A 20299-nucleotide genomic window follows, 5' to 3' on the forward strand; every position below is an offset into this window, starting at 1 on the left:
TCATTTAAAGTAAGAAAAGTAAGATACAGTAAAGGCATTGCAGGGAATCCCCTTGTAGTGGTGCCTGTAGAAGGTTAGTAAAAGCGAAACTGAAACAAAGCAATTTTCAAATATCGTTAGATGGTGTTTGTCAGTGTAACAATACAGTCGAGAGAAAAAATGCAGCTTGCTTGGAAATCTTTATAAATTGTGTCTTACTCAAAGAACCAATCTCTAAATAATGTTTAAATCTGCTTTGAACAGATTTTTCTTATCTGATTAAGAAAATGGATGATGATAAAGAAATTCTCCTCAAGAAGCTGAAAGGACTGGTTACAAATATCAAATGGAGCCCAAAGGATGTCACTGACTTGTTTGATGCTCTTTTGAAGCGATTTGAATCAACAACAAATAACAACTCCCATTTCCTCACATGGATGATAAAAATGTTGCACTGCATAGAGATTTACTTTATTACTTCTGACTGGAAGGATGAAGATGGAAAAACACTTCTGGAACTACTCAGAGACAACACTGTAACAGATGAAACCTTGAAGGAATATTTAGCCAATGACAGAGAGAAGACCTTGGAGGAAATCATTGATGAAATCCGCCAAGAAAAGTTGAACCAGGTCGATGTAAAGATTTTAGATGATGTCAGAGATATTGTATCAACAGTTCATCAAGACTGTGATATTAAAACTTACAGCTTAAAGAAGAGTGAACTGAAATCAATCTTAAAAAATCTGCTTTTGCAAATGGAAAAAAAATCAACTGTTGTTTCAGGACCTAAAATCATGCTTAATTTTTGTAATGACAGCTCACCAAATAGTCATTTGAAAGACATCTTAAAGATTCTCTGTTTGGCAGTAAGTATAACAAAAACTAAAAATACAAGAAAGCCATTTCGGCCACGACTGACACAGATGGTGAGCTGGTGTCTGATGGCTCTTTCAGAAACAGGGCGATTGATTCAGGTTGGCACAGGAGAGGGGAAGTCTTGCATAGTGGCCATGTTTGCAGCTTTTCGAGCTCTGAAAAAAGAAAACGTCGACATCATGTCGAGTTCATCAGTTCTTGCAGAGAGAGATTTTAAAGAATGGGAAGGATTTTATAAAGAGTTGAATATCACTGCTGATTATAACTGCAACAGGCCTGATGTAGAACTGAAAAAGTGCTATGAGTGTCAAGTTGTTTATGGCACTGCAGAAAACTTTGCTGGTGACTGGCTTCGGCACCACTTCCAGAGGTTGGACATATTAGGGCAGAGGAAATTCCAGTGTGCAGTAGTGGATGAAGTGGATTCCCTGATGCTAGACAAGGGTCATCATGTAGTCTATATAGGCAGTGACATGCCTGCTTTACAGCATCTCAACCCACTCTTGGCATGTATATGGGCCACTGTCAAGCAGTACAAGAAAACTGGCACAGATGCGACTGTAGGGCCAAAATTTCCTTTTTATCACGTGTTAGAGAACATGATGGAAAAAGATAGTGATGAGTTCATTATTCGTCAGACAGCAGAGGACACAGGTATACTGTTAAAGGGATCAGTCAAGGACCTGAGAAAGAACCCGAGCCTCTTAAATGAAATAACTAAAAGTGTTACTGCTAACGAGCTGTCTGAGTTCTTTAAAACGGTGGAAAGGAAATTCCCATCTTGCCAGTTTGCCCTCCACCTCATAAATAACAATGAAATAGAGGAACTCAAGAAAGAGCAGCAGAGTGAAAATGTGGAAAGCAGAAGAGTGTCACTGCTTTTACTTGATGGTGGCTTCTGTCAGTACATGTACTCTGATCACGAAAGTGTGGTGAGAGCCGTAGAAGAGGAAGTAACGAGATCAATTTATTTTACACCATGTGAACTTAACCAAGCTAAAAGCAGCTGCTACATCCCAGGCTTCTTCTCAGAGCTGGTCAAATCTAAACTAAAAGTCTGGATTGAAAATGCATTTAAAGCTCAAGTCATGACAGAGGACCATGAATATGTGATGGAGAAACATGGAATCGTGCCTGTGGACTACAGTTGCACAGGGGTTGTTGAAAACTACATGAAGTGGACTGATGGACTGCAACAGTTTATTGAAATGAAACATGAGTCAAAGATGACTGACATGACAGCCATCACAAACTACATGTCTAATGTGGGCTTGCTTCAAAAGTACAAAAACCAGTTTGGAGGTCAGATCTATGGGATGTCTGGAACTCTTGGCCAAAAAGAGGAGATTGAGACTTTACAAAAAATCTATGATGGTATCAAAACCTGTCAGATACCTTCATTCAAACGTAGAAAGCTGTTTGAGGTTGAAGGTGTGGTTCTCAGGGACGAAGAAGACTGGACTGAAAAAATCTGTGATGCTGTCATTGCACAAACCAGTCCTACATCATACAGGGATCCTAGAGCTGTGCTCATAATCTGTGAAACCATCAGACGAGCAAAAATGATTCATCACAATCTAGGAGACAGAGTCCAGAACAAAAATCTTTATATAAACAACAACATGGACAACAGTGTGATCATATCCAAGGAGCTTGAAGCAGGAGAAGTAATCATAGCAACAAACCTTGCTGGCCGTGGAACAGACCTTCAGGTTTCTGACACAGTAAAGGAAGCTGGAGGTTTGCTTGTTGTGCAGACCTTCCTGCCCAAGAATGCTCGTGTAGAGACGCAGGCTTTCGGCCGCACTGCTAGACAAGGATCTCCAGGGTCTGCTCAGCTCATTGTCTGTTTGAGTCATCTTTCAGAGTTGCTCCAATTAATGGTTTTAAGAGTGAAACTTCTTTCTTTATTCAGAAATCTAACAGATGTGACTCCACTTAAACAACTTCTGTTTGTGATGCAGTTAAGGTCATATCAACAAAGCAACCATAATGAAGGATCTGCAGAAATGACTTCAACACTGAAGGGTATTTTGACTGGAGCATCACAGCAGGAAGTAAAGATAATTAAACAGGTCAGAGACCGCTCAGTGGCTGATGAGCTATCAAGCTACTTGGAGTTTCAGATCCCAGACATGAAGAAGAAGGAAGAACTCTTCAATGATTATCTGGATGTAGTGGATGATCTGTACACAAGCAGCAATAACAAGCCAGAAACATCAGATTTGTCTGCTCTGAATGAGTTTTGGGGTGTGTGGCTACTAATGAGTTTTAATGCAGAAGATTCCACTGAAGAGTTAAAAAGTAGACTGAAAACAGATCTGGACACAGCAAGGCAGAAACTCAGACAGAGAGAATCACCATCATCAAACCTCTACCACTACATTAGCTTTGGTAATGACCTGCGTGAAAAGGGGAAGTTTAAAGAGAGCATCAACATGTACACTAAAGCCATTCAGAAGGATCACTGTTGGGGAGCTATTGCATATTACAACCGTGCTCTTACATCTTTGAAGCAGCACAACAGGAGTCAGAGTCCAGACTGCATCAATCGAGCTCTAGAAGATTTGCAAAATGCACTCAAGTCTGTTCAGCTTCACTGTGACCAACTCGAAGTCACTCACAGGTTCTTAACACAGCACACCAACAAAGACAACAGTGATTCACTCACCAGGCATGACAAACACTTAATAGCCAGATTCACAGTGTTGGTGTCATTCAAGGTAAACATTACAGAGGCCATAAAGAAAGTGGACAAAGCCAGAGATACAGGTGGGAAGGTAAAAGTGGAAGAGAGTCTAGTCTACTTCATGGTTCCACTGGTGTATTTTTTGCCTTTTATTTTCCATTCAAGGCAATCAGTGGCTGTTATCCGCTCTAGAGATCCTCTGATGTGCCACCAACTCACCAGCCATCCTTCCTTTGATATTCTAAATGAACTTGAGTGTCTTAAGAGTCTAGGCCTGACTCATGTCTATACCTTAGACACACTGTTTTCTCTGGGAGGCTTTTTCTCAAAGATTGGTAGAAAAATAATGAAGACAAGTTAGCTTTTTTTTTTTTTTTTTTTTTTTTTGGGGGGGGGGGGGGGGGGGGGGGGACATAAGCGAAGAAAGGCTACTCTAAAGAATATCTGTCAGATTTTCAAGACTGGGACAAAAATAATGTTGGCCTACCCCTGAACCTCCTAATACATACAGCTATGGCATTAATTTCAAAATTCTATGTTTCCTTGTCCTCAAGTTAAATTCACGTGATTTTTAGAATATTTTACCTTAGCAATGTTTTTTTTTTTTTTGTGTGTGTGTGTGTGTACCATTCCACTGCAATTCTGACATTTTATTATTACAATGTTTTAACGTGAAAATTTGTTTCTGAGTTGATGAATAAGTTAACTGCAATAACACGTTGTCAAAATTGAATCATTTGTGACTGGTGGATGACAGCCAAAGAACCATCACCCACCTGTTACTATGGCCAGACTTGCAGTTTTATACAAGTAAATGGTCTGTATTTGTATAGCGCTTTACTTGGTCCTAAGGACCCCAAAGCGCTTTACACTATACACAATCATCCACCCATTCACACACTGGTGATGGCAAGCTACAGTGTAGCCACAGCCACCCTGGGGCGCACTGACAGAGGTGAGGCTGCCGGACACTGGCGCCACCAGTAGGCAACAGGTGAAGTGTCTTGCCCAAGGACACAACGACCGAGACTATCGGAGCCGGGGGCTCGAACCAGCAACCTTCCGATTACAAGACGAACGCCCAACTCTTGAGCCACAATCGCCCTGACTTCATCACTTTTCTGGGGACTTTATTGGCAGATTTGTGGCCATTTTAAGCAAAACATTAAATCCAGTTTGCGAGCTATGGTCATTCCAAGAGTCAGAGATGAGAATTAATCAGGGTGAAACAAGATATTCCAGCTTCAAATCACACTCTGAATGAATGGCAACAGAGACAGACCCACATGGACCGTCAACATGCTCCATGGTTTGACAGAACTGAAGAACCGCATGTATCCAAACAAATGACCGAGCTGCTTGGAATAAAATCTGTGAAAGTAGTGAGACTGGGATTGTCTACATTTGTAGAATGAAACAACAAATTCCTGTTTGGCTACTAAATAACACATGGAGAACATTGCAAAGAGAACATTTTCAGTCATTAAAATTTATGACATCCTTTTATTTCCCCATATAACTTGAAACATGCACATTATTCATGAAGCAGAGTATAAACACATGATATGAACCATCCTGTTGATAAAGGAGAGGCTGAGCTGATCAACTGAGGTTTACTTCACCTGATCAGCTTAAAATAACTACAAATTCATTCAATTCTATTACTGTCATGGTTCTGGGTCGTTTCGACCCAGTATTTTGAGTTCGTATGTTTTGGTTTATTTTTGAATGATGGATTGTTTTCTTGTTTTCTTTCTCTGATGCTTTATGAATTATTATGATAATCTATGTTTCAGTTATTCTTGTTTAGGGATTAGTGCTTATGTTTTTGGTATTTCTTGGGATTATGATTTATATTCGGATTACTTTGTGATACTGTGATTATTATTATTATTATTATTATTATCATTATTATTATTATTATTATGGTAGGTTTTTGTTCAGTGTCAAGTCCGTCTTTCTGTCTAGTCCGTGTCTTAGTGAAGTGTCTTGTTTCCTGTTTTACTTTGAAGGGTCATGTTCATGTGTGATGTCAGCGTGTTCAGTTTTACTTCTCCCCCTGTCTTGTTAGCCCTTATTACTTCCAGTTGTGTTCCCCACCTGTGTGTAATCTCCCTGTGTTCTCTGAGTGTATTTAAGTCGTGTCTTCTGTTGTTGTAGTCGCTGGTCTGTCTTTGTATCTTCCATGTTTCATCCGTGTGTTCTCCCTGCTGTCAACTGTCGTCTGCTCACCCTCCTTCATGTTCGTGTTCTTGTTCATATTCAGTAGTTTAGTTGTGCCCAGTATAGTTTAGTTTAATCTTTGTTTGCCATTTTTTCCCTGTACTTTGTGTTGAATAAACCACCTTGACAGCTTCACGACTGCCTGCAATTGGATCCTCCTTTATTTTTCCACACGGCTCTTCTCACTCGCCGTGACAATTACACTTGTACTTGTTTTCTAATATGCAGATGACACTGAGACATGAAGAACCCACTTACGACTTAACTTAATAATTTTGTGAAAATAAGGCAATGCTGAATGATCCCAACTCCAGACACATTTTACTATTTTTCCTCAGCGCTCTTTTGGAAACCCACAGAACCACACAGGAAGAAGAAGAGGTGACATCATCCTTTTCTCTTGTTTTGTTTGTGGAGACAACCCCCCCCCCCCCCCCCCCCAAAAAAAAAAAAAAAAAAAATCTGAAAAGACTTAACTAAGCCACTCAAAACGTTCTTCACTTAAACAGCAGCTGATCAAAAAGAAGTGGCAATAAACATGAAGGCAGTGAACCCAAGTCTCCCTAGGAGAGGGAGATAAATTTGAAAATGGTGTTTTCATCTAAAAACGCTCCGCGTCCACACTATCGTTTTCGATTTGTTTCCGAAGAGGTTCATCCACAATGAAATGCTTAAGATTTCTGTCTGCCATTTATTTACTTTCCTGCTCTTTGAAACATCACCGTAAAATGTCAAGGAAAACCACAGAGTTTTTTAAATGGACTGACAATGACGTGGAGTTGATATTAATCTTTAACAGGGCCGTCAAAATTGAGAGCAAACAAAACAACTGCTGTACAATGCCTTCTGCCATCTTAGTTGAGTTGATCACATGATTGCATCATGTGACTAAAATGCGATATCGTTTTCTAAAGCCTCCGTTTTCACAGTCCAACTTTCAAATGGTGTTTTCAAATTTATCCACTTTGGAGTTTTCAAAAAGTTCAGTTTTTCTTGAACAAAAACACAGTCTCAGTGTGGACAGAAGGCCAAAATGGAAAGAAAAAGATGCGTTTTCAAACAAAAACGTATTAGTGTGGACATGGCCCAAGATCAGGGGTCAGCAACCTTTAACACTCAAAGAGCGGGTTTCTACTGAAAAGAAAACACTGGGAGCCGCAAAAATGTTTTGACTTCTAAAATGAAGATAACACTATATATATTTTGTTTTACCTTTATGCTTTGTATAAACAACAATAGGGTGTTGCACATGAAATCCATGAAGTGCTACAGAGAAAATCAATTTTTATTTATGTCATGAACACATTCTCTTTTAAATTAATTAAAAAGCTGAAGTTCAAATGTCCATGTAGCACAAACTAACACCAATAAAATACACTTCAGTTGGGTCTTGGAATACTTATAATTTATTTTTCCAAACCATGCTGAGCAGCCCTATACTTACTGCAACATGTTTATTATATAAATATGCTTTTATTTATTCACCCCACATAAAATGTATTGCAACTATTTACAATTCAACAATTAACTATTTAAATTTAATTTATGTGATATTCTTTTCTTGCAGACTCTACACTCTCTCTATATATACACACACACATACATACATATATATCTATATATCTATATCTATATAGATATATAGATATAGATATATCTATATATATAGTAGGGGTGCAACAATACTCGTATCGATATTGAACTGTTCGATACAGTGCTTTCGGTTCGGTACGCATATGTATCGAACAATACAAAATTTTTAATTTATTTGATCAACTTTTCTTCTGACGATGCTGTCTGTGTTGAGCGCTCAGTGGATCTGCGTTCAACTACTCAGCCTAGGCTGCACTGTCGAGTGCAGATTCACTGAGCGCAGCACAAGCTAGCGAGACAGAAGCTAAGCTCATTGCAACATGGCAAATTGAACCTCCTCCACCCTCATTCTGGCGTTTGGAACTATCTTGGTTTTCATGTGACGTATGACCCTGATGGTAAGCGCATCATGGACAAAAGTAAAACAGTATGTCGGATGTGCCACGCAATGCTCAATTGGCGGGAACTAGTGCGTTTGCGCAGTTAGCTTGTTAACGTGTTGACGCCGACCAGGCCCACGCACGGGGCTATCCGCGGTAACTTGTTAACGGAGATTTGCCGCGTTATGGCGTTAATGTTATTTTAACGAGATTAACGCTGACAGCACTAGTGGGAACACAACGAATATGACTGCACATTTAACCGGCATCATCCTAGTGCAAAGACAAGTGGAAGCAGACAAAAACAACAAGCACGCATGCTACAAACTTTACCCGAGTCATTTAGACAGCCGTTAGCACATGATTCTCCTTATGGGGACCTGATATGTTTAATATACTGCTGAGAATATAGCCCAGAAGAAGCGTATAGTTTAGCTTTTATTTTGGAAAGAGCCATTTCTCTGTAATAAACTCTCTTTTCCAAAGATGAGTGATTTCTCGATCAGACAGATTTTTTTTTTTATTTTGTTGTTTCAGCAACATTAAATTTAAAAACTGTACTTTTGCGTTAAAATATAAATTCATAATTTTTATAAAGGATAAATTAAAAAGGCATGAACATTTTTTTGTATCGAAAAAATATCGAACCGTGACACCAAAGTATCGAATCGAATCGAATCGAACCGTGAATTTTGTGTATTGTTGCACCCCTACTGTATATATATATATATATATATATATATATATATATATATATATATATATATATATATATATATATATATATACACACACACACACATATACCTACCACCAGTTAATAGAAACAACACAGAAAATAACACAAAAGGGTTTTTTGTTCATCACAACTGTTACATCAGTAGGTCTATAACATTACTTAATAGATTCAGCTGACTGAATCGTGTTAAAGAATCATTTCATTGGAACTGAAAACAGAATATTTTGTACCAAGTGTGAAAGCTGTGTTTTAATAATGAAAAGAACGAAAGGCATAACAGTACTTGAGTGCTCACTATAAAGTACTTTAGCTTATCACCCCTCAAAACTCACAAGCTCTTCCATTCATGTCTTTAATGTCAATGTGGATGCATTGTTATCACGGGAGAGACATTTCACTGTGTTTAAACAGACTCACTCTCACCCTATTTTCCTCCTCCCATATTCTCAGAGCTGTTCACTAAAACTTCTCTGTTTCGTTCAGACTACGACACTCCTTCGAGTGTGTGATAGCAATTCTGTCAAAGTCGTGTTTTTGTTTCTGATTTTGCATCGCAACACACTGCAGTCTGTAGGGGAGTGAACAAAGACTTTTTTAAAAGTCTCTTTTTAACCCCAAAAAAAAAAAAAAACAAGCAAAAAACATCACTATGACAAGTGGGTCATGTTTGAAACCGTGTCCATGTGTTTAAATGACATTTGGTTTGTAAATATTATTTCGTACAATTGATTTTTTGTCTGTTGTTCAAATCACAAAAATCACAAAAAAGAAAAGAAAAAAGAAAAGCTGAGTACCATTTCTACTATGTTATAGAGTAGACAGCCAAACCACTCAAACCTTTAACCTGCTCCAACATGCATAGATGAGTCAGCATGTTGCTTGTGTTGTTTTTCCTCTTCAAATTCCTGCCAATGGCTGGATGTGTGATAACAAGCCTGGGAATGATTTTCTTTGCAGTTCAAAGATTAAAATGGTTAATGCCACTGAATTGCCTGAACAATTTGTGGTAAACAAGAAACTGAAGGAATTCAGCTAACACAAAGTCATTTTAAAAGAGAAATGAGCAGAGCATAGCTAACACGGTTCAGCAGCTGGACAGACAGTGAGCCAGTGGCACATGTGACACTAAATCTATCAAATTTTAAAAAGGACACTGACTCAGCTTCAGTTCAGAAACAGCCAGAGAAAGTGAAACAATAGCAAGTCCCTCTCCAATGATGTTACATAATATAGTTATAACTGAAAGTCATCCCAAGTAGTCATTTGAGTCGATGGCAGTTTCAAAGGAAAGTTTATAAACATTAAAAACATATATATATATATATATATATATATATATATATATATATATATACATATAAATATTACTACGTGAATTAACTGAGGTAAGCAAGGTATTTTGAGGTAGGTGGTATCAGGTTGATTAAATAGCCCTTTATCACAAATAAAACAATGATATTCTTTCTTAACTTAAACAAAAAAGAGAAAGATAAATACTCACTGATAGTTGCTATGGCAGGTTATCAGCAGGGTACAAGGATGATATCAGTCCTTTGTGCTTCATTCTTGTAGAAAGTCTCTCTGTGTTGTAAAGAAGATCTAATACAGACTAAAGTCTTGGAGAAATGAGGGTTGAAATGTGCAGTTTCAAACTGTGCAGGTTTAAAAATGTGTAAAAATTGAGTTTTCACAGGCCTCTTTGCAGTCATGTAAAAATGTTTCAGTAGCTTGGCGAACTGCCTTTAGCTGCAATAAGTTAAGTTATCCTTTTCTGGGTGAAGTCATCAGTCTCTCACATAATTGTGGACAAAGTTTGGTTCACTCCTATTTGCACTGTCTGAACTTTGGGTGAATTTGCTGAGGAAGATTGTGACATTGTGTTAGCAGACACCCCCAAAAAACAGCAAACTGACAAAATCTATTGGTTAATGAAGTCAATTTAACTAACAGCACATGATTGGTACTTACATGCATCCTCAGAATTCCCATGAAGGCAGTAACTGTGTACTTAGATTTTCACACCACAATAAAATAATGTGGATTTTCCTCATGAGCGCATGCTTGGTCTGATTTGCTTTTGACTAGAAAAAAGTGTAAATCCCAAATAACTTAACATAATCTGATCTTTTGTTCAGGTCTACAAGAGATAGATGTGGAGCCTTACAGGAATGTTGAGCTGGAGTGTCAGGGTCCAGAAAATGGCAAACTCATCCTGCTGGCGTGGAAAAGACCTGATCTGCTATCAGATGGATACGTCTTCTTCTACCGAGATGATCTCCCACATAAAAACTTCCAGGATCCGATTTTTAGGGGTCGAGTGAAGCTGAGAGATCCACAGATGAAAAATATGGATATGTCCATCATCCTGAGCAACACCACCATTAATGACACTGGAACCTACGAGTGTTGTATCATCGTGGAAGACAGAAGGCAAGAAACCTCTGAGATCAAGCATGAAATCAGGCTGAAGGTTAGACTACTAGGTGAGTGACCAGAGTGCAGTAGATAATGTCTGACAGCAGTTTGAAGAGCAAATGGATTCTGTTCTGTTCTTCACTCATCACCTACCTGACAGCTGACACCTCACACCTGTTTCTCACCTGCAGGTCAGACAGGAGGACACACAGAGGATGGAGGGAAGAAGGAAGAGGCTGGATACAGTGTCGGACAGAATGGATTGCTGATATCTCTGGGATTTTCTGCAGTCGGATTAATTGTTCTTGTTATTACTCTTCTGATGCCTAAAAAACAGGATCATCATCCCAGCTCATCCTAGTGAAGAAGATGACAACCAGTTTGTCTTGAAGTAATCACCTGGTAAGCAGCAATGAATTCTGCTCGGGTGAACTGGGACAATTATTCAGGTCAGTTCAACATCCCAAGCCTCTGTGTTCTTGTCCTTCCTGCTGCTTAGGACTGTCACAATATTCAACATATCACAATGAAGAGAATTCACTGCAAATTAATTAAGAAGAGGCCAATGAGAGAGTTGTGCTTGTGGACAGTCTTTAAACTGATAAAAAACTCAGATTGAATGATCCAAATCATCCTCAGATTACAAAGGTTCCGGTGCTCCTGGTGACCAGTCCTGTTTCTATATAATATAAAAACCAGTAGTTTGGTCTGGTCAACATGTCTGCACCAATCACGTGAACCCCGCTCTAGATCCTGTTCTGTTCTGTACTCATTACCTATCTGACACCTCACACCTGTTTCTTATCTGCAGGTCAACCAGGAGCACTTAGAGTTGATTCAAAGAAACAGGAAGAAGCTGGACTCAGTGTTTTATCTGTTGGTTTCCCAATTCTCCGTATATATGGTGTCGGGTTGCAAATTTTGAAGCCAACATGATAACCTTATCCAGCCAGTGATGTGGAGATACACATTTTAGATCCACTTAAAATCAAATCACTCAAAAAGATCCTCTGGAAAAGAATTCTTGAAACAGAGTTTATTAAACAGAGTCATATAAACAGCCAAACAGTTCATCACAATACACAGAACAGCAACACAGCATGTAGCAAAGTAGGCAAACCAAATCCTGTGGGGTGACGTGAGGAGGGCTGTGCACAAGAGACATCCTTGGAATCTAATGTATTTGGAGTGTTTTTGCAAGGAAGTGTGGACAAATATGGCAAACGTAAGATGTGCCATGAAATACTGTGATTAACTAAAACATATTTGTTTCTTTTTCATCTTTGTTACCAAGGTCTGCACCAATAAAGTGACCCTGTCTCTCAACTGCCACCTTAATGTGGTGGAGGGATTTGTGAACTCAGATGTTCCTGGGAGCTGAGTTATCTGGAGGCTTCAGCTCCTGGTAGGTTCTCCTGAGACAAACTGGTCTCAGGTGGTGAACTAGACATGAACTGTATTTACTATTCACACACTGCTACTATTCTTTTTCTCTTGAATGAATTGAAAGACATGTTACAGGAAATAATTGTTTTGATTATGGTTAATCTTTGATTTGGTAAAAAGATTAAAGTGAAAAGTGTTTGTTGCTTATTTGAGTTCTCAGAAATGGAATTAAAACCATAAAAACATTATTAAAATCATGTCATCATGATTTTTATTTGATGACTGTATATTTATTACAGCTGGCAGCAGAAATGCTGAAAATATAACATCAAGTTTAAAATTGTATTTTCAAGTTTCATTGTAGCGTCAGGAAACACTATGGATATAAATGCTAGTGCAATGACAGTAACACATTTGAGGGCATGAAGTGTTATAAGTTGAGCATTAAAGTTTAACTCCTTTTAACACCTTTTCCTGATAACTCTAATCTATCCACTAATAAAGGAAGAACTGAGGAGAAATCAGCATCCACAGTGACAAAGATCACCGAGTGTGTCAAAAATGGATTAACTTAAGCTTTACTGTAGAATTGTTGTGGGGTAAATCTGCAGGAGGACAAATGTGGATAAGTTCAAACAAATGAAACAGCTGGAGCATTGTGGCTCTATGGAGGTCAAAGGTCAACACTGTGAGGTTGCCCTTCTAAAAAGAACAGCCATTTCTGTTTTGTGATTAATAAGCCCAGAGAGCTTTGAAAGTGAAACTTAAAAACAGCATAAACTCGCAATCACATTAACTCTAATATGTCTGTAATTGTGGGGATAGGTTAATTGGATAACCCAAATTGTCACTAGGTGTGAATGTGCGAATGAATGTAAGTGCGAATGGTTGTCTGTCTCTGTGTGTTGGCCCTACGACAGACTGGCGACCTGTCCAGGGTGTACCCCGCCTCTCGCCCTATGACAGCTGGGATAGGCTCCAGCGCCCCCCGCGACCCTGAAAAGGATAAGCGGAAGCGAATGGATGGATGGATGGATGTCTGTAATTGACTCATAGACAGTCCAGCCTTTGTAGTTTGGATGAGTCAGTTTCTCAGAAGCACCAGATTATTTCTATATTTCATAAACTTTGAACTGATAAGCTTCTTGTTCAGTCCTGGATATATCTAAATATGTCCTGTCAATGCACAGGAGGGAATACATCCATCAATTGTCTTTAAAAGTAATTGAGCTTGATCAATAATTGGGGATCCTCAGACCTTTGGCTCTGCGTCAATATAAAGACACCATAAGAAAAGTGGAGATGAAGTATGGATAGAGCACCACCAGGTGAGAGATCAATCTGATTACAAGGGGGAGGAGGAGGTAAGGGGGCAAAGGAGGGGTATATCCATCTGCAGAGATAATCTTCCAGTTCAGGTGAATATGTGGATGAAATAAGTTGTAAAATCTTCTTTAGGAAAAGCTTCTTAAAAAAAGGTTTGATAACTGTGATCATAATAAAAACCACAGATGTCATTACTTCACTGTAGTAGTTTAACATTTTAACACAGTTATCACAGCAGTAAAACAACACTGCCACCTTGAGATCAAACCAGAACATTGCATAAAATGATTCTAATGCAGCAAACTGTGATTTAAAAAAAGGGGGAAAAATACCTAAACACATTTTTTTTCTTTTTAAAAAAAATTGAGAAAGAAAGCTTGTGACTTCACACCTGAAAACTGTTAATAACAAACATTTCGAGGAACTCCTGGGAGCTGAGAGTCAGTGAAAAGTAAAGAGTGCTAAAACATCATGAGGTCAGTTTAAAGATATAGTAAACACAGGGAAACAAGAACGGGCGGTGAGTATGAAATCGCATGTTCAACAGGAACCTTAGAACATTTATTCCTTCATTATTTGATCATTTCTACCTCAGACAAACTCATCTCTGATCCAAAAGATAAACTTGTTCAACTTTGGTCTCCATCCTTGTCTGAGGACTGTGTCTGTGATTCAGGTTGTTTTCATTGATTCAGTTGAAGTAAATAAAACATAGAGGAGAAGCAGACTGTCATCACCTTCAGAGCTGGAACACAGTTCAACATCGGGTTTCTCTTTTCAGACCATTCTCTGTAAACTCTATACATGGTTGTGTGGGGAAATGCGACCAGATCAGAAACACAGATCTGAAAGTCGAGTACTGCAGCTGAGAGTAACCACACAACAGACGGCTAACATAGAAAAACATACATACGAGGCAGCAGACAGGAGCCTGTGTGGGTTTACTACCACAGTCTAAAGACACGAATGTCATGTTAACTGCTTACATGTACTTATACTGTTCTAGATCAAGCCTGCATATCTTCCCTCTCACTGACACTAACATAAACTTAAAAACTACAAAAATGTGAAAAAGCAACATCAGGATGTCAACAAGGAAAACCTTTATTCATAAAGTTCACATGAGCAAAGCTGTTGTTATGATATCACATGTAATTCAGTCACAGTGAACATCAGATGGAGCATGAGCTTAGAACTGATGCTCAGTGGTCACCGCCCCAATATCGTCATATTCCTCACACAATCTCTGCTCAGCATGGGTTGCTGTTGCCACGGGGATAGTGGGGTCATTTTCTGTAACATGAGGTCATCAGAGAAATAATACAAAAGCAATGATAAATGATAATGATAAATTATCGAGGAGACTCAGGGTGTTACCTTTGGCTCTGCCTCGATATAGAGACACCACGATGAAAGTGGAGATGAAGTATGGACAGAACACCACCAGGTGACAGACCAGCCTGATCACTACTCTGGTTGTAGGTCTACCTGCAGAGAGAACCCCACCTGTTCAGTGAATATGTGGATGAAATAAGAGGTGAAATCAGAGTGAAGCTCCTCACCTGTGACAGTGATCCAGCTGGATGGAGACTCTCCATGACCGCTGATGTCACACTTGTAGAGGCCTTCATCAGACCTGGAAACATGCTGGATAGTCATGTGACCTGTAGGCTGCTTCCTGATGAGGGAGCCATCTTTATAGAAAGCAGCTGGGAGGTTGGAGGGAGTGGTCTGTGTTTTACAGAGCAGAGTGACGTCATCTCCCTCCATCACAGGGAGGACAGGACTCTGCAGGATCACTGATCCACCTCAACACAGAGACAAACTACAGCATTTCATCCATTTACACACAGCTTCATCAACACTAACTCCACACACTCAGCTTACCAGTGACTGTCAGGTTAACCATGTTACTGATGGGACCCTCTCTGGACTCACACCAGTAAACTCCACTTTCTGACGAGAAAAGTACGATGTTACAGGAAGAACCAGTTGGTTTTCCCCACCCATCTCCACACTGAGTCCTCTGTTGTCTGCTTGTGTTTCTCCTCAGAGTCCATCCAGCAGAGCTGCCGTCCTCCTCACAGCTCAGAGTCACAGAGTCATATTCAAAGAACTGAGAGCTGCTGCGACTCACAGTCAGACGAGCTGTGAGGGTTAAAATGTAAAACTGTTTAATTTGATACCAGGATGAAGAGAAAGTAGTTTTATATGAGATCCATTGTGAAACATGAACATGAACCCAATAAGGGTTCAACCGAAAGACATGCAGTTAAGTAATGATTCTATATTTCTCATAGAGATAGACAACCATTCTCACCTATGTTTTAGCCTCGTGACCTGCGTCTTGCCCTATGGTAGCATGAATGCTTCCTACCCTTTTTAATTTTCATATTTATTTCCTATCTTATTCATAGACTTTTTTTTTCTTTAGGACACGAGCAGTTGTCTAAGCATTTCACTGCATATCGTACTGTGTATGACTGTGTATGTGACAAATAAAATTTTAATTTTAATTTTGAATGTATTCAGCGACATTATCTGGTGTAATTTTGTCAACCATTAATGCAATGAATTGCTTGCTTTTGTTGTTGTTGCCTTCAAAGCTTCAGTCCTGATGGGAAACATCACTAAACATTTAAAGCATTTAAACAGACAGAAGAAGGTTACTGACCTTGGTGTGTTGTGAAGCTCAGCAGCGAGATCAGAACTAAAGAGAAAAGGTTGGTTTGAGTTTTCACAAAAAAATCTATTCTTCATCAATGAGTCAGTCAAGTGATGATATTTTCTTCTGTACTGCTGTGCCCGATAAAGAGAGGAGATTCTTTGGTGTTAGTGTTGATTAAAAATGTTCCTCTAAAATCTGGTTTATGATTCATGTCAAAATGTAAAAATTGTGATTTGTCAAATACGATGACTGCAATCAGACATGAATCACATCCACAGACCTAAACACAGAACACTGACTGAAATAAACTCTACATAAAACATGTTTCATTTTCAAGATTAGACAAAGTCTTTAACTTAAACTATTTTTATAACAGTGTGTCAGAGATCAGTGATTGTAGTCTTGCTGTGGAGTGCGTGTGGAGGACACAGGCGAGTAGACAGAATTAATTCCAACAAAAGCCGAGCTTTTATTTTGACTGATACACATGGAACATATATCAAGGCAAAAAAACAAACTAGAGAAACTACTAGACTGTGAAACTTCAGCTTGAAAACTATGAATCAACAAACACGACTATGATGACTATGTGTAACTATGACGACTTAATGGAAGATACACAGGCAACATGATGAGGAACAAATGGAGACACACAGAATAAATACACAGGGAGGTGACGAGGGGACTGGAAACACATGGGGACACAGCTGATACAAATTTGCAGGACGACACCACAGGGGAAAGTGAAACTAAAACAACAGCTGTGTCGGTTATTTCACAGCGATGCGACGGAGGGTGTCCCAATTCAAAGTATGCTACAAATACGGTTGACAAATGCGCGCTTCATTTCCCCAAATTTGAAGGCTGGGTCCATTGTAGACTTCATGTCCCCACATATCCCACAATTCATAGCGCGGTGGTGGGTGTAGATATTTTTTCCGAAAAAAAAAAAACAAAAAAAAACGGCGGATGGCTAAAGAGCTAAAACTTTGTGTTACAGATTATTATTTAGATTAGATGTATTATTAATGATGGCTGTTTATGTTGTATGTAGACAATTAATTTGTCTGCTTCTGAGTAATCAATCAAGCAGAGCTTAAACATTGTTATCTTAATCTGGGAAGGGAGGAATTTTTGGATTATTTTTAAACAAGCAAGATTTTTCATTTTTGTTCATATCTTTCTGCTTTGTTTTCATACTGTAGAGTTTTTGTATGTACTGTCTAAAAGACACAGAAAGTATTTTCACTGTACTGTTCGGTTTTTAAAAATAACTAAATTGCTAAACTCCGTTTTTCAGAACCTGTTTTGTGTAGTAAGATGCTCACACTTCCTCTTCACAGCCAAAATGTGTCTTCTTTGTGTTTTAAAGTTGCTTTAAATTCTGGTTCACTTGTCTTTTATGTCATTTTCTTTCATCGGTCATCGATCAGCCACCAAAACTTCTGTTAAAAAAAAAAGCTTTAGGTAACTTAACGAGGCTTTTTACTTACTCAACAGACATTGCAGAGATGTTCCCTCCATCGTTCCTCTCGGTGATGTGAGCCCTTTTCATTTACAGTCTGAGGACATGAGGAAATTAATCCCCGCCCTGTTGCTCTGCGTGGTTTTCAGTTGTTGTAATTGTTTTTTTTTTTCAGCCTATTCTGATTTTTTTTTTTTTTTTTTTTGCCTGTCCCATTTGGTTCTTTAGCCGTCAGAATTGTTGTCTGAAGACCAACAAGGATACCCAATGGATTTATTTTGCCAAATGGATCATCATGGCATTGCCGTATTGATCGACCTTTGTTTTTATTATTTATTTTATTTTCAGTTGTTACAGACGGGACAGACATGAGTGAGGGATAGGAAAGGGAGAAAGAAAGAGGAAGGAAAAGAAAAACAGAAGGGGAGAGGGACAGTGAGAAAGGGGGAAAAAAAATATCTCCGGGATCACCTGTTGAGAGAAAAAGAATAGAAAACAAGCAAAAAAAACAAAACAAAGCAACATACTATACACAACACCATCGCATTAATCTAGCTAAGTGTAAACAGCAGTAAATACTAAATATTGAATGTTGTTGTGCAGCACGCAGGACAGACAGCGCACAATGTGCTTTGAAGTAGAAGCCAAGAAAGGTGTGATTTAAGTCTACGAACAGTGAACACCCGTGTGCACACCTGTGTGGATCGGCGCGCTTGTATTCAAATGGTTTCCCCATGTAATGGTCTGCTAGAGGATGTAGAGAGCCATAGCCCCGCCCCCAGGGCATGAAGCAGGCATGGAGGAGATCCAGGCCCCAGACATCCAGAGGCCCCAGAGTGCAAGAGCCCAAGGAGGACCACCGGAGGGGCATCCGTGCCACCTTCATGGGAAGGGCTGAGGATCCCCAGACGAGGGGTCACCCAGTAGCCACCGGGCAGAAGCTAGAGGGGGCTGCACCGGCGTGCCCGCCGGCTCTGCCGGCAGCCAGCTGTGCCAGAGTGAACCGAGCCTCAGGCACAGAGGCCGGAGGCCCGAGGGCCCCCCGCGCCCCGGAAGAGGCCTGACCGAGCAGCAGGCGCCAAGTAGCCACCGGGAGTGAGCTGGTACATGACCTGAGCGCCCAGCCCCGGACACCAAGAACCAACAATGCACCGACCCCTGAGGGCATCAGTCACTGGCAGGGAGTGTGGTGAGGGGAGATAGGCCTCCACACTTTGGAGGGCCTTGGAGTTCCCAGAGAGGTGGAGTCTAAGACCCGACCTGACATATAGACACAGACAAACAGGCACACACAGACACAGACATGCATTCCCACCCTCATGCACACATATACAAACACTCAGCACTCACCCAGCGTAGCCTATTCTGATATAGGTGGGTGGAAAAAAATGAAAATGGAAAATTATATTTTTTAACAAGACAGTACATGATGAAAGGATTGGTGTTTGCACTGCAAAATGTCTGAATGGTAAAACTGCTGTAAGCTTTTAATTTTTTATCATTAAACAAGAGAAAGAATTTTTTTAAATCAATGCTGTTAAAATATGTGAAATTCAGTTCAATCAAATTTTAGTGATATAGCAGCAAATCACAACAAAAGTCATCTCAAGGCACTTAACATTTTAATCCTGGAAAATATCAACAGTCAGATGACACCCCCCACGCCACCCCCAGTGGTTGGGTTGCAAATTTTGAAGCCAACATGATAACATTATCACACCAGTGCGGTGTGGGTCCAGCTTTTCAGATCTAATTAAAATCAAATCTCTCAAAAAGATCCTTTGGAAAAGACAGTCCGTTCTCACTCCCGAGGCGTAACATGCCGACGTTTTGTCACGTCCCGGGGCGTTCCTGAGGAACGCAAAAGGAGACCTTCAGCGTTCTTATGGTACGCGGCGGGTTATGGTTGAAATCCAGTGCAATGACGCTCCCGACGTTCCAGCCCTGTATTCCAGCCCTAAACCTAACCTTATCCCTAGCCCTAACCATAACCTTTTTCCTGACCTTAACCAAGACTTTAATGATGTTAAATAACGTGTTTCTAAGTGATTTGAAGAAAAAGAGCGAACATGTGTAGATTGAGTCCATACGGTTCTCACATTTCCTCATTTTTCCGAGGTCATCATTTAGGAACGTGGTGGGTAGCCAAAAACGTAATATGTTGACGATTTGTCACCTAGCGTAAAATGTTACGGTTTGGGAGTGAGAACGTGTTGGAAAAGAATACCATTGTTAGAACAGAGTTCATCAAACTGTGTCATATGAAGAGCAGAACAGTGCATTTTACAGCAAAATGACATAGAAAGCGAGAAAAGCGAAGCAAACCCCAGGGTGAAGAGCCTTAAAGCACAAACAGCAAAGACACACAAAATGACAGACTGGAAAAAAAAAGCGTGGGGCATTTCAGACCCTCCTTTATATACAGTCGTGAGAAAAAGTTAGGACACCCTACCCGCTAATAACTAGCATTGCCCCCTTTGGCTGTTATAATTTCAGTGAGAAACCTTTTACCAGTCTCTGACATCGATCAGAAGAAAGTTTTCCCCACTCCTCAATG

At 39.7% G+C, this 20299-nt stretch overlaps 2 protein-coding genes across 2 annotated transcripts in view; both read right to left on the reverse strand.

The window, feature by feature from the left end:
• The window catches only part of LOC148103525 (cell adhesion molecule CEACAM1-like), a 207349-nt gene that overhangs the window by 12131 nt on the left and 174919 nt on the right, over positions 1-20299 (reverse strand). The window lies entirely within an intron of this gene.
• Positions 14703-20299, reverse strand: part of LOC102782894 (Fc receptor-like protein 5) — a 52882-nt gene continuing 47285 nt past the window's right edge. Inside the window, exons 7-8 of the mRNA XM_087838803.1 lie at positions 14987-15079; positions 14703-14902 (exon numbers count right to left, since the gene is read on the reverse strand). Of these exons, the coding sequence (XP_087694929.1) occupies positions 14799-14902; positions 14987-15079 (197 nt within the window). The 3' untranslated portion in view covers positions 14703-14798. The remainder of the gene's footprint in view (positions 14903-14986; positions 15080-20299) is intronic.

This window comes from Neolamprologus brichardi, chromosome 3 (assembly GCF_056152115.1).
Source record: "Neolamprologus brichardi isolate AB-2024 chromosome 3, ASM5615211v1, whole genome shotgun sequence".
In the NCBI taxonomy this organism is placed as follows: domain Eukaryota; kingdom Metazoa; phylum Chordata; class Actinopteri; order Cichliformes; family Cichlidae; genus Neolamprologus; species Neolamprologus brichardi.